This window comes from Castanea sativa, chromosome 1 (genome assembly GCF_040712315.1).
Source record: "Castanea sativa cultivar Marrone di Chiusa Pesio chromosome 1, ASM4071231v1".
In the NCBI taxonomy this organism is placed as follows: domain Eukaryota; kingdom Viridiplantae; phylum Streptophyta; class Magnoliopsida; order Fagales; family Fagaceae; genus Castanea; species Castanea sativa.
Genome location: NC_134013.1, coordinates 68,503,740 through 68,516,540, shown reverse-complemented (window position 1 = coordinate 68,516,540; position 12,801 = coordinate 68,503,740). Strand labels below are relative to the sequence as shown.

The window sequence follows — 12,801 nt, the reverse complement described above, 5'->3', positions numbered from 1 at the left end:
CCATAGCCATGTATATTTTGTTTTGATATAAACTCAAATTTCTATTAAAAAAAACTACATATTAACCCAAACCAAAATTTAACCAAAGCTATAAGAATGATTTGTGATGGGAAATTCAAAAAATACAACACAAAAAAATTAAATAAAAAAGCATCAACCTAAATTAAAGTTATAAGAAATAACAAAAATCAAGCAAGAGAGAGAGAGAGAGAGAGAGAGAGAGAGAGAGAGAGAGAGAGAGTACTCACAGTTTTTGTGTGGAAAAAAAAATATGGATTGAATCAAATAAATGATATCAAATTTATATAAAATAAGATGGAGAGAAGAAGAGTTAAAATATAGGAAAGAGGAAAGTATGAAGCAAGTTTAGTAGTAAAGTAAAGAGTAGTAGGGAGATAAAAAGGCAAAGAGGGAGGGGAAATGTTGGAGGAAGAGAAGAAGAGTTTTTTTTTAGAATAGGAGGATAAAAAATTTAAATATTTAATTTTAACAATTACTTGAAATTAGAAAAGAGAAAACGAAAAGTTGAAATAATTTGGATAGCCGAATATAGTCAAACATTTGCATCTAATGAATAGTAACATTTATAATGAATGGTAAAAATGTTATAATTCCTATTTATAACCAAAAATATTTTAATGTAAAAATGTTTACAGACCTAATAGAGGAGTTAGATCTAATGGCAAGAGCTAACAGAGGAGTTAGATCTAATGGCAAAAGTGACTATCATAGTACCTGGTGGATTTCCCATTCCATTTGTCGCCCGGGGGGGGGTGGGGGATTTCTTTTTAAATAGAGAAGGCAATATCCAAATAGAGAAGGCAATATCCAGATCAGAAAGTGAAGGCTAATAAAATATAATTTTTTTTAAAGATAATTACAACATGCTGCTAACGCTGTAACTCGAACCATTTCCCCCCTAGACCCCCAAGCACTTTGTGCATGAGGAGGTGTCAATTTAGCTACAAGGCTTTTGACTAATAAAAAAAAATTGATGATGAGAGTTTTTTTCTCTCTGAGATTTATCCCTATATAATCAAACATTTGCATCTAATGAATAGTAACATACATAATGAATGGTAAACATGGGCATATATCCACTAAATGATAATGAATTATTCAATTTTAACAATTACTTGAAATTAGAAAGAATAAAATGAAAAGTTGAAATCAATTTAAGTAGCTGAATAGTCAAATATTTGCATTTAAAACAAATTAATAGTAATATGTTGAATTGAATAAATGGAGTGCATTAACAAGTTTGTTCATTAACTATGTTTAATTATTTTATATAAAATAAAATAGAAAAATCATAAAGGAAATTAAAAAAAAAATTATGACGTCACCGATGAGATGGCTCAATTGGAGTACAGCAACATTAAATTTGTCTCTCATCCAATTATTATTATTTAGCCAACCTTTGATTTTCTCTAAATAAATGGCATTATAGAGAACTTTTAATACAATTATTAAGAGTACTTTGTCCACCATAAAGGAATTAAAAATAAATAAAAATGATTAAAGTCTCATAGTTTAACATCTAAATTGAGCACTATAAAAATCATGCTATCAAATTACAATAACTATCAAATTAAATTATCTAAATCATGCTATGTAGTAAGATAATATAATATTTTTATATTTAATCCTTTACAACGCAATAGGATAATATTTAACAATCAAAGATAGAGAAAAAAAAAACAACTATTAAAAAAAACAAAATTGAATCGCATTAACCTAAATTAGATTAAAGAATATAAAAAATTATCAACCTAAAGCGAAGATGCAAATAAAAAATAAAAAATAAAAATCTACCCAAAAAAATGAGTGTGTGTGTGTGTGTGAGAGAGAGAGAGAGAGAGAGAGAGAACCTTTTTTTTTTGTAAGGGAAATATGCATAACATGAAATAGATAGTGACAAATTTATAGTAAGAGAGTGTGAATAAGAAGAGACAAAAATAAAGGAAGATGAAGAATGATATTAATGTAGAGGGTAGTGGGGAGATGAGAATGTGAGGGAAGGAGAAAGAGAAAGGTTGGAGAAGTAGTGGGGAGATGAAAAGGTATGAAAGGGAGAAAGGTTGGAGAAGTATAAATATGAAATAAAAAAAATATTAAAATAATTATAAGAAAATAGAAAGGAAAAAAAAATGATGTGGACGCTGATGTGGCTCAACGTGAGTGCAGCAGTATTAAACGCTACGCTTCAGCTTTTAGTAATATATAAATTAGCCGCGAACCTGCGCGTTGCGCATGATAATTATTTTTATGGTAGTTATATTAAATTTTTTTTATACAATTTAAACTAATTTAATAAAGAGTAATGTATTTTTTAATTATATTTTTATTTATTATAAGTATTAATCATAAATGTAATATAAGAACAATCATAAATCATAAATTCAATAATTTTTCTCATACTAGAATGAAAAAAATACATTTTTCTCATAACTTCAAAAGGCAAGTTAACAAAAAATATTTATTTTTTAATAAAATTTATTTATAACATTTTGAAAATCATTAAAAAGAATATAAAATTTGGAAATTATTCTTTTAGTTTTAAACAAACTTTCTCAAACTTATTTTTTCTACTTACAATCCAAAACACTGAGAAAAGTAACTAAAAAAATTAATAAAACTTAGCTATGATTAATTGGACCAATTAGGAAAACAATTTGTTATTTATAATCTACTAAGGTTATTTTCTTTGTAGAAATTGTAATTTTGGCCATCCAAAACATATTATCAAATAAACAATTATTAGCAAAATCTAAGAATTAAATTTCTATACATGCATTGTTATAAAATAATAATAATAATAATTAAAGTATGCAAAAAATAAAATTTGTCTCTCATCCAATAATTATTGTTTAGCCAACCTTTGATTTTCTCTAAATAAATGACATTATAGAATATTTCTAATACAATTATTAAGAGTACTTTGTCCACTATAAAGGAATTAAAAATAAACAAAAATGATTAAAGTCTCATAGTTTAACATCTAAATTGAGCACTATAAAAATCATGCTATCAAATTACAATAACTATCAAATTAAATTATCCAAATCATGCTATGTAGTAAGATAATATTATATTTTTATATTTAATCTTTTATAACGCAATAGGATAATATTTAACAATCAAAGAGAGAGAAAAAAAAACAACTATTAAAAAAAACAAAACTGAATCGCATTAACCTAAAGTAGATTAAAGAATATAAAAAATTATCAACCTAAAGCGAAGATGCAAAAAAAAATAAAAAATAAAAATCCACCCAAAATATGAGTGTGTGTATGTGTGAGAGAGAGAGAGAGAGAGAGAGAGAGAGAGAGAGAGAACCTTTTTTTTTTTGTAAAGGAAATATGCATAACATGAAATAGATAGTGACAAATTTATAGTAAGAGAGTGTGAATAAGAAGAGGCAAAAATAGAGGAAGATGAAGGGAAAGATGAAGAATGATATTAATGTAGAGGGTAGTGGAGAGATGAGAAGGTGAGGGAAGGAGAAAGAGAAAGGTTGGAAAAGTAGTGGGGAGATGAAAATGTATGATAGGAAGAAAGGTTGGAGAAGTATAAATATGAAATAAAAAAATAAAAAAATAATTATAAGAAAATAGAAAAGAAAAAAAATGACGTGGACGCTGATGTAGCTCAACGTGACCGCAGCAGCATTAAACGCAACGCTTCAGTTTTTAGTAATATATATATATATTATTATTATGAATTTCGATACGATTATTATCTCTGTGTTAGTTTTATAATGATTGTTCTTTATAAGTTAAGAAACCAAAAGGTTTCATTTTGGTATAAGCCGGATTCAATATCAGGTTGCACATAGATTGTAGAAACTCAAACTGAAAAATGGCTGTGCCGGTCTTCCATACATGGTTTGCCATATGTAAGTCAAACCTTAGATTCATAAGCACTTTGCCCTTGCATTTGGAGGGGAGGGCAATAGAAAACAAGCACTTTGATCTACCATTTACAATGACCCAAATGCAGAACAGAAAAACACAAAATACAAAACTATACTGGATAATCACTATTAAACATAGTAGATCATCCCTACCTCTAGAGTAGATGCATAAGGAATGCTCAAAGAAAAAGTTGGCTCCCTAAAGTTTCTCCTCAAGAAATCATAACCAAAATTAATCACAATTTTCTTCATCAAACTAGATCCTTTCTTTGCTCTTACATATGAGTGCCCCATTATGAATGCCAATCCTGCCTCTCTTGCTTCCATCAGTTCCCTCAACTCCTGCCTTGCATCCATATCAATCTGTGGGCTTTCTGGCACAACAAACCTCACTCTCTTCCTAGGCATTTCCGGGGGCTTAATCTCCCTCAACTCAGAAGCACCTACCATTTCTGAAATGCTTCCATCATCTTCACACAATCTAATACCTTCTACATTTGATGATGAAGTCCCAACAACTGTCAACTTTTCACCATTCTCTGTATCTTCCGTTCCCACAACACATACAGCTGGTCTCTCTGACCGAATAAATTCAGCAATACTACAAACAAGATCCTTTTCAAACTCATTGTCATCCTTTTGAATATCACGATATCCATAGCGTGCTATGCATCTATAGAGCCGGTACTCCTTTGGGCCAACCCTTCCCACCAAGAACCTTTCATCAGGCCTAACATGTGGCACTGGGACAGATTTGATGCAGAGAAAGACTACAACCTGGTGGAAAGCTGGGAGATTGGTGACAAAGTGAGAGAAAATAGCTGGGATCCCAGAAACAAGCTCAGTATGAATTAGACCAATCCCCTTAACCCGCACAATTCCAAGACCAGGACCCAGACCGAGGAGCCAGTTAATGGATACCTTGCTTTGAACATCAAACTCATATTTCTTGAGTGTGCCATAATGCCAAACATACATAACAATTAGAAAGATAAATGAGAGGGCAATGGGCACCCAAGCTCCTTCAAGGAACTTGATGAGCGATGCTGAGAAGTAGAGTGCTTCAATGGAGCCAAAGAAGAATATAAAGCTAATGGCAAGGAAGATACTCCTGTTCCAGCATAGGACTATAACTAGAGACATTAGACAGGTGGTTACAAGCATGCCAGTTATAATTGCCAAACCTGATCATAAAAAGAAGATGTTGCTATAAGAATGGTGGTGATTAGAGCTTATAAAGCATCAAGATCATAATTACAACTCATTTTGGTGTTATAAGCTAAAAAAGAATGACACAACTGAAGGATCCAAACAATGAAAAGAAAGGAGACACTTTGTAACACACACACACACACACACACACACATATATATATGTTTGTAGTATGCAAGAACTAAAAAAACTTTGATGTGGACAGAAGTACCTGCTGCATTTCCCATGCGTTTAGTGTCCCTGAAACCAATGGTAACAGCCAAGCATAACAGCATTAATGTCCAATTGATCTCTGGATTATATATTTGTCCATGCTTCTTAGATGATGTGTGGACAAGTTTGACCCTTGGAAAGCAACCCAAAGCAGAACACTGTTTGATTATGGAGAAAGTTCCAGTGATGATGGCTTGGCTTCCCACCACTGCTGCAAGTATGGCTATGACCAGAACTGGCCATCTTATTTTATCTGGAACAGTATGATCAACACTTCAAATTTGAAAAGCCCCAATCTAAAAGTTAAATTTCATTACTTCCTCTAAAGATCACTAAAATGCACGTACCAGGTACAGAGACATAGAATCCAATTGGGTGCACTTTTGCAATATCATGATTCTTAGAAATATAAGCAGCTTGTCCCATGTATGCTAGGATTAAGGAAGGGTAAACAATACAGGTAAAAGCAATCTGCAGGAAAGTCGCTTTTTGTTAAACAAGTAGCTTAAATTGTGGTGGTTTTTGATAGAAATTGTTTGTGTAATAGTTTACCACGAATAATAATATGAACATAAATTAGTCAATTAGTGAAAAAACATGGACACACACTAACACAAGTCTTGTTTTTTCATGCATAAAAATATGCTAGAGGAGAAGCCGGTCTAGTCAAATTGAAACTTTGTTTGAAGTAAACCTACTTTTGGATATTAATCATGCTTCTAATTTTCATATGCAATATTAGAAACACGACTATCAAAAACTTCATTTACCTATCTTCCACTTCAATGTCCTCATTCATTTTTCTTTTCTATAATGCATTTGTTTAAACAAATAGGGGAGACGGAATTTGAACCCAAGTTCTCCTTATAAAGGAAACCAGACAATGCCACTGAGCTTCAAAACTCTTGGCATTACAGTGCATTCAGGTAAATAATGAGCTATAGCATCTCATGGTAGATGGACCTAGTATTATTTTCAGATTCAAATCTCTGGTTGCTATGCATATGACTGTATTAAGAATATGTATGAAAATATCATTTGCAAATTTAAGATACTTGTTGTCCAGCAAACAAAGAATCAGATCAATGTACCTTAATTGACAACTGTGAAAAGTGTCCAAGATCAGCAAACATAGCTTCTGAGCCTGAAATGTTGACAAATTAGAACTAAAAGGGAAAAACATTCCTGTTGTTATATGGCTAGACAACACAGTTCACTGTATGTATTATTGTACCTGTTATACACAAGAGTATTCCACCCAAGGACATCCAACCTTTGCTTTGTGTCTTCTTCAAAAACTTGTACATGTAGTACGGAGAGAGTGCTTGATAAACATATGGATTCCAACAGAAGATGTTATAAACACCAATAGCACTGATGCAAAAAAGCCATGTAATCACGATAGGTGCAAAAAGGAACCCTACCCGATGGGTCCCATAATGCTGGAGAGCAAACAAGAAGACCAGTATTATACAAGCAACTGGGACTTCAACATCTGCAGAATATCATTGAACTTTGAGGGAATATCTAATGCTCAGGTATATAATAATCATATTCTGCTAGCATCAACCATATCCCCAATCAACCTTATGACTTTACATAGAAAATAAGATTATGTGGCTTCTGAAGAAACAAATGGAACTACATTTTGTCAAGAAGTAGTTCCTTTAGTTGATAAAAGATTTACTGGTGTACTGTCATCTTTGATTTATAATTTTTCTGGTGACATTGTTAATAATCAACTAAATGATCAAACTCATTTCAAAGCTAGACTAGTTTACTTCTTGAGGCTAGCAGTTGAGAGAGACATCTTACCTGCTTTATCAAGATCATTATACTGGTATAACAAATAAAGAAGAAATTTTAATATGGACATATGGACTTCAAAGTAACAACTGAAGTTGTAAATTCTCATAACTATGCTCAATGGAGACTTAAGGGTCTCTCCACACGCTGTTCTTGTGTACCTAGGTTCGGGTGCCTCTTTGGAAATATAGAAGATAATATGAAAAATGAAAACAAAACTCCGTAATAAGTGCATTTATAGAAACAGGGAATACAGATAGATCTGCCTTCTCTCGGTTTTCCCTAAAGCATGTGTGCAAAGATTATCTTCTTAAATGTATAACTTTCCCTGTTGCCATTGGATGATTCTGAAAGCACTTGCCACAATTGTAGATATATCCCATATGGGGGAAATCCTTCCTAAATGATAATTATTAATTTATTAGCCGTCTAAGAATTGAAACACTTTGACCCGTATTCAGCTCTTCCGCACAAATTTCTTATTACCGCTTGAAAAAAACTAATCTACAAATCTTGATTGCAAATAGTTGGTGAACTCACTGTCAACCATCAATGCAGAGATTGACTATGAATCTAAAACCAACACGATGGATGTATATACTTTTGTATTAGTTATGAGTATAGACATAATTCTATAAAATTGTGCCATTTCCAATTTAACTTTCACTCAAATCAAATTTTACCCCTTGTTTTGAAGTAGTTTTTTTTGTTGCTAAAAACTTTTTGAAATGTGAATAAAGAAGCACCACCTTTGAATAGATAGGGAAAAAAAAAAAAGAATGTTCTCAACCCTAGTGATTCTAGAATATGTCAACAAACATATACCTAATTGCTCTGTTAGACCCCATCTTCAGTTGTTTAATTTCATCAAATGGCCTCTCAAAGTCCAATCAATTAGGTAACTCTGTGATACCACGATAGATGGTGGGGAACACATTGGTCACTAGTTGCAAAGGCCAGGAATTAGAGACAGCATGACCAACAAAAGAGGCTGTAGATATCAGCCCACTAGTAGGGCAAATAAACTGATTGAATCTATGATAGACAAAAGAACGGACAATGGAAGAACAGGTGGAAATTTAGAAAGTGGAAATGCAATAGATATCTTCAGATATCATACATAGTGACTGAAGGAGATGATTAGACCATAGAGGCTGAAGTTGATAAAAGAATGATGATGATGATGATTGCATTTTGGTATGTCATCCACTAAAATGCTTGGGACAGCAACAAGTAGGTCAAGGCTTGGTTGACACCATGGTCATGATTATGTAGCCTCATGGGGGAATTTAGTCATAGCTCTAACTTAATTTGACTTGTCTAATATAAGTCATAATTCCAGTTAAAGAATATAATAGATAAGCTGAAGCCTACACTATTCTATATAATCTTCTATTATTTGGAGACTTATCCAAACTCAACTACTTTTTTTTTGGCCTAACATTGACAGCTTAACTTTATAAAAGGTAAAACTTTATATCAAAATCTTCTAATTTATCAGTTTCAGCTCCTCTTTTTAGCCACAATTAGTATCTTTAATATAAATAAGGCGTCATCGACTTGACCTTCCACATCATTAATCTAATTTTCTTATTAATTTGATAGTGATTTGACTTTGATTTAAGCAAGTAATTTGTTTTAATTATATTCGTAGGGACCCACAATAATGCATGCTCCTAACCTGGCCACTAACTTCACATCTGTACAATAAAAAAAAGGAGAAAGAATAGGTTTTTGATATTTCATATATCATTTAAGCAATGAATATATAACAGTAGAATCAAGATTGATACCTAACTTTGATTTGCTTCTTTAGTCTTCTTCTTCACAGAATATATGATTACATGGGATATAGATGCTAAAAATAAATAAATTCTCCCACAAAGAGAACCCATAAGAACTTGGTATCACTCAGTGGCCACTACTTATTACTAGAATTCTGTCTAAGCTATCTTCAAATCTGTAGAATTCCATATCTATACTTCTAAAGAGCAACAGTGATTATTACTAGAAGTATTATTTGCAACTCAACTAGAAGATCAACCAGATAGAAGAAATTTATCTTCCTCAAACAAAATGATAGATTGTTGACTAATGACTATGGATTAATGAAATTAAACATAATACACCAGCCACTATATAAGGAAGTACTTACATCTGTGCTGCTCTTTTGGAAAGGGAAACTGCATCCCCGACACAGCAGAAAAAACTACACAATGAAAAATACCAAAAGAATTTTCGATTAGTGGCATCCCAAGCTTAGAACTCAAAACCAAAATCGAAATGTCATAACCTTCCAATTAATACCAGAAATTGTTGGTGTAAGCACCCCATCCCCAATAACCATACAAGTCCCAATCAAAGCCAGAACAAGCAGTAACCTTTGCAACACTCTGTACTTCTCCAATGTCAACTTCAATCTCCACCCAATATTCCTCTTATTGGACTCAATCCCATCTTTGGTGTACTCAGATAGCTCCTCATCGGCAAGCTGGCAATTGGGCAATGAGCTGACTCGGGCATGCCGGCATAGCAATGAGTACAAAGCAAAAGTCCCACCTTCACCATTATCATTAGCTCTAAGCACGATAAACACATACTTGAATAGTGGCACAAGTGTAATTGTCCAGAACACAAAAGACAAAACACCATATATTTCCTCATTAGTTTCTGAAAGGTGAATATCCTCAGCAAAAGTACTTCTGTACACATATAAAGGAGAAGTGCTTAAATCTCCATAGACAACACCTAAGCTCTGATAAGCCAATGTTAACACTGTCTTCCATGAATCTTTCTGAAACAAAAAACAAAAAACAGCAAAACAAAACAAGAAAATCATCAGAAAGTCTGAGATTTCTGAGGAAGACAAAACTCGCTGACACTTCCACACAGTGCCACATGCCTTACCTTGGTTGGATGACTACGGATTACACCTTCAAGATCCATGCTAGCCTGTCTTAGAGTCACAGAAAGTACATTTTTTGAACAAGTTAAAGGAAAATAAAGGATGACCCAAATGGATTAACACCCTCCCCCAGTTCAAACAAGCCAGAGATAAAACAAAAACAATAAGCTTTATTATTTAGATGACATTGATTTGTTTTTAGTGAGAGTGCAAAAAAGTAGTTCGAGACCCACCAACATATTTATTCCCCCCCAAACCACAAAAAACACCAAAGTAAGAAAAGAAAAAAGGAAAAACGACCAACCAACGTAGACAAATCAAGAACATACACGAAACACCATAAACGAACATAGAGAAAGGTATTGAAACGAGGAAAGGGTGGTTGGAATAAGAGCTAAAAATATAAAATATGGGGTTTTCTTTTCTCTTTTTTTTTTTTTTTTTTTAAGTTTTGGTGTGACTCTGTGAACTACATGATGAGTTTGTGGTGGCTCAGTTTGTTGTCCTAGTTCAGATTCTAGATGGAATATTTTGGAGAGGTTTTGTTAGCTTTCTCCACTTGGCGTTGAATGAAAGAGATATGTTTGAAACTTTTTTTTTTTTTTTACTTCATATATATAAAGAGTGGTGAGTGTATCTGTACATGTATAAAACGAAGCATGCACTAACTGAAGTTCTTTCATAGCACCTAACAATGACTGACCATGCAGTGACTGATTTTAACTTACTAATCCATGAAAGCAACTTTTCCTAGTGAGATGACAAGCTTTTACACGGCTTTTTATCAATGACATAGACAGCCAAATGTGAATCACACGGTTCATATATTGAGTGAATGACTTCACTTATAAACAAATTACCTTGCTACCAATCAAGAGCAGTGCATACAAGGTTTTTTTTTTTAACAAAAAGGACAAAATATAGGTAGGTACAATTTTTTAGATACTATACTTCTATACCTTCTATTTCTCAATTAAATTTTAACATATTAGTCAATTAAAGAATGCAGCGCACACAATATTATCTTCCTTGAAAATATTAGCAAAAAAAAAATATTTCTTGAAGAAATTGAATTTAATTAAAGAATTTAGGATAGCAAACTGTATTCAATTTTTAACTTATGAAATGATTGTTTGTTAATCTGAGTCAAGATCAATTAGAGCTTCACTTTTTGCACTACTTTCCCATTTAGACAAGTTTAATGATCTGGTACATTTGCAGCCTTTTCTTAAATTTTTTGATGACTAGGAATCCACCGCCTACCTTATGGTGGTGGAAGGAGTCACAAATTTTTTTTATAAACATTTGACAACAGTTGAAATAGCATGATTGATAATATTAGATGATAAAGTTATATCAGTGAGAAAATCAATGAAAACTATCATAACTCAATTTTCGTAAAAAAAAAAAAATACTATAAATTTTGTTGTGTTTATAGCATTATTCAAGCAAAACAAGCCTCAATACTCCGTGCTTGCATATGATATAGATACAGATTTATAGTCTTGAGGTCATACAAGTTTTTATCCTGACAAACTCGTCCACAACTAGGATAATGTCTAATGGATTGAAAGCATAGTAGGCTTGCTTTAACTAGTTTAAGAATGGATAATTATATGCTACTTACCTGTTGTTTGGGCCGATTTCACTTGGCATATCTGTGGTTTGAAAAGTAATTATTTCATCCATTCAAGGTTGACTTCGTAATGCAGCCATAACCCACCTCACATTTTCCTGTTAGAAAAAACATTCTTAAGATATAAGACATAAAAGAAAACTAATCTATGAGCAAAACAAGAAAAAATTTATCTCACCATTGTGAAATCTAAGATTGATTCCAAAGCACCCTATTCTCCCGAAGGATGGGTGGGTTAGGAGATCAATCGGTCACTTGGTGAATGTGGAGGTGGTGGCGGTTGTCCGAGAGTGCACTACATGTTGTTGTTGGAGTTTTGGGGGAATTAAGACTGTAAAGGATGCTGTTGCGATTTTTGTGTGGTTTTTTTTTTTTTTTTTAATCTTTTCCTCGCTGGTAAAAGATTTGGTGTCGTGATTGTGGTGGATTTGTTGTTAGTTATGATCATGGTTTGTTACTTTTTGTTTTTTGGTGTAATCATTAGACACATTATGTGCTTTTTTTTTTTTTTTCTTCCTGTTTTAAGTACAAGTAAAAGTTCTTATCTGATAATTTCGCATTGGTTATTTTTCCTTTTGTACTTTTCATCGGCGCTTTGTTAGAGCGTTTGAATATATGGTGTAGAGTGTAGTCTTCTTTTATGGCAACTACAACTGAAAACAAGTTATGGCGAAGTTCTTGTTCTCGTCACCTTCCTCAGAGTTGTCGAGTTTGACCAATTATGACCCTTATCCATCACAACTAAAAACAAAAATTTTATGAAAATATTGTGACATTTTGTTACGCACTTATTTTGACTCTCATTTTTAGTTCAATCAGTACCTACTTTCGTGGTTTTTGTTTTTGTTTTTGTTTTTTTTTTAAACATGAATAAAAAGACAGCTTTTTGTGTCTTTCAAAAAAAAAAAAAAAAGAAGAAGAAGAAAAAGAAAAAGAATGTACTTTTGTGCTTTTGAACTTAGCAAAAGCCTATGTAAATTTACAAAAATACTCTAAATAAAGTCTATGAGAATTATCAAAAATTTCAAATTTGAAGTTTAAGAAGGTTGAACTTCCTCGAATGGCGATGCATCTATTTATTCTGAAACTCTTTTTTTGGTTCTTAATTTGTAA

At 32.4% G+C, this 12,801-nt stretch overlaps 1 protein-coding gene across 1 annotated transcript; it reads right to left on the bottom strand.

Annotated features, from left to right (window-relative positions):
• Positions 1 to 3,814: 3,814 nt before the first annotated feature.
• LOC142615294 (potassium transporter 8-like) lies at positions 3,815 to 10,596 on the bottom strand. Its single transcript, XM_075788033.1, has 8 exons — positions 10,055 to 10,596; positions 9,455 to 9,941; positions 9,303 to 9,356; positions 6,576 to 6,836; positions 6,433 to 6,485; positions 5,689 to 5,812; positions 5,340 to 5,594; positions 3,815 to 5,100 (listed from the first exon to the last, which is right to left on the bottom strand). Exons 1-8 carry the CDS (start codon positions 10,091 to 10,093, stop codon positions 4,046 to 4,048), a joined length of 2,328 nt encoding a protein of 775 aa, XP_075644148.1. The 5' UTR covers positions 10,094 to 10,596; the 3' UTR covers positions 3,815 to 4,045.
• Positions 10,597 to 12,801: the final 2,205 nt, after the last annotated feature.

What these genes read in the sequence shown, in the direction of transcription:
- LOC142615294 (XM_075788033.1), bottom strand. Translation starts at nt 10,093, where the DNA reads ATGGATCTTGAAGGTGTAATCCGTAGTCATCCAACCAAG. An exon ending in AATACTCTTGTGTATAACAG is followed by an intron (nt 6,486 to 6,575) that starts GTACAATAATAC and finishes TCAACATTTCAG; the next exon opens with GCTCAGAAGCTATGTTTGCT. An exon ending in ATTCTATGTCTCTGTACCTG is followed by an intron (nt 5,595 to 5,688) that starts GTACGTGCATTT and finishes ATACTGTTCCAG; the next exon opens with ATAAAATAAGATGGCCAGTT.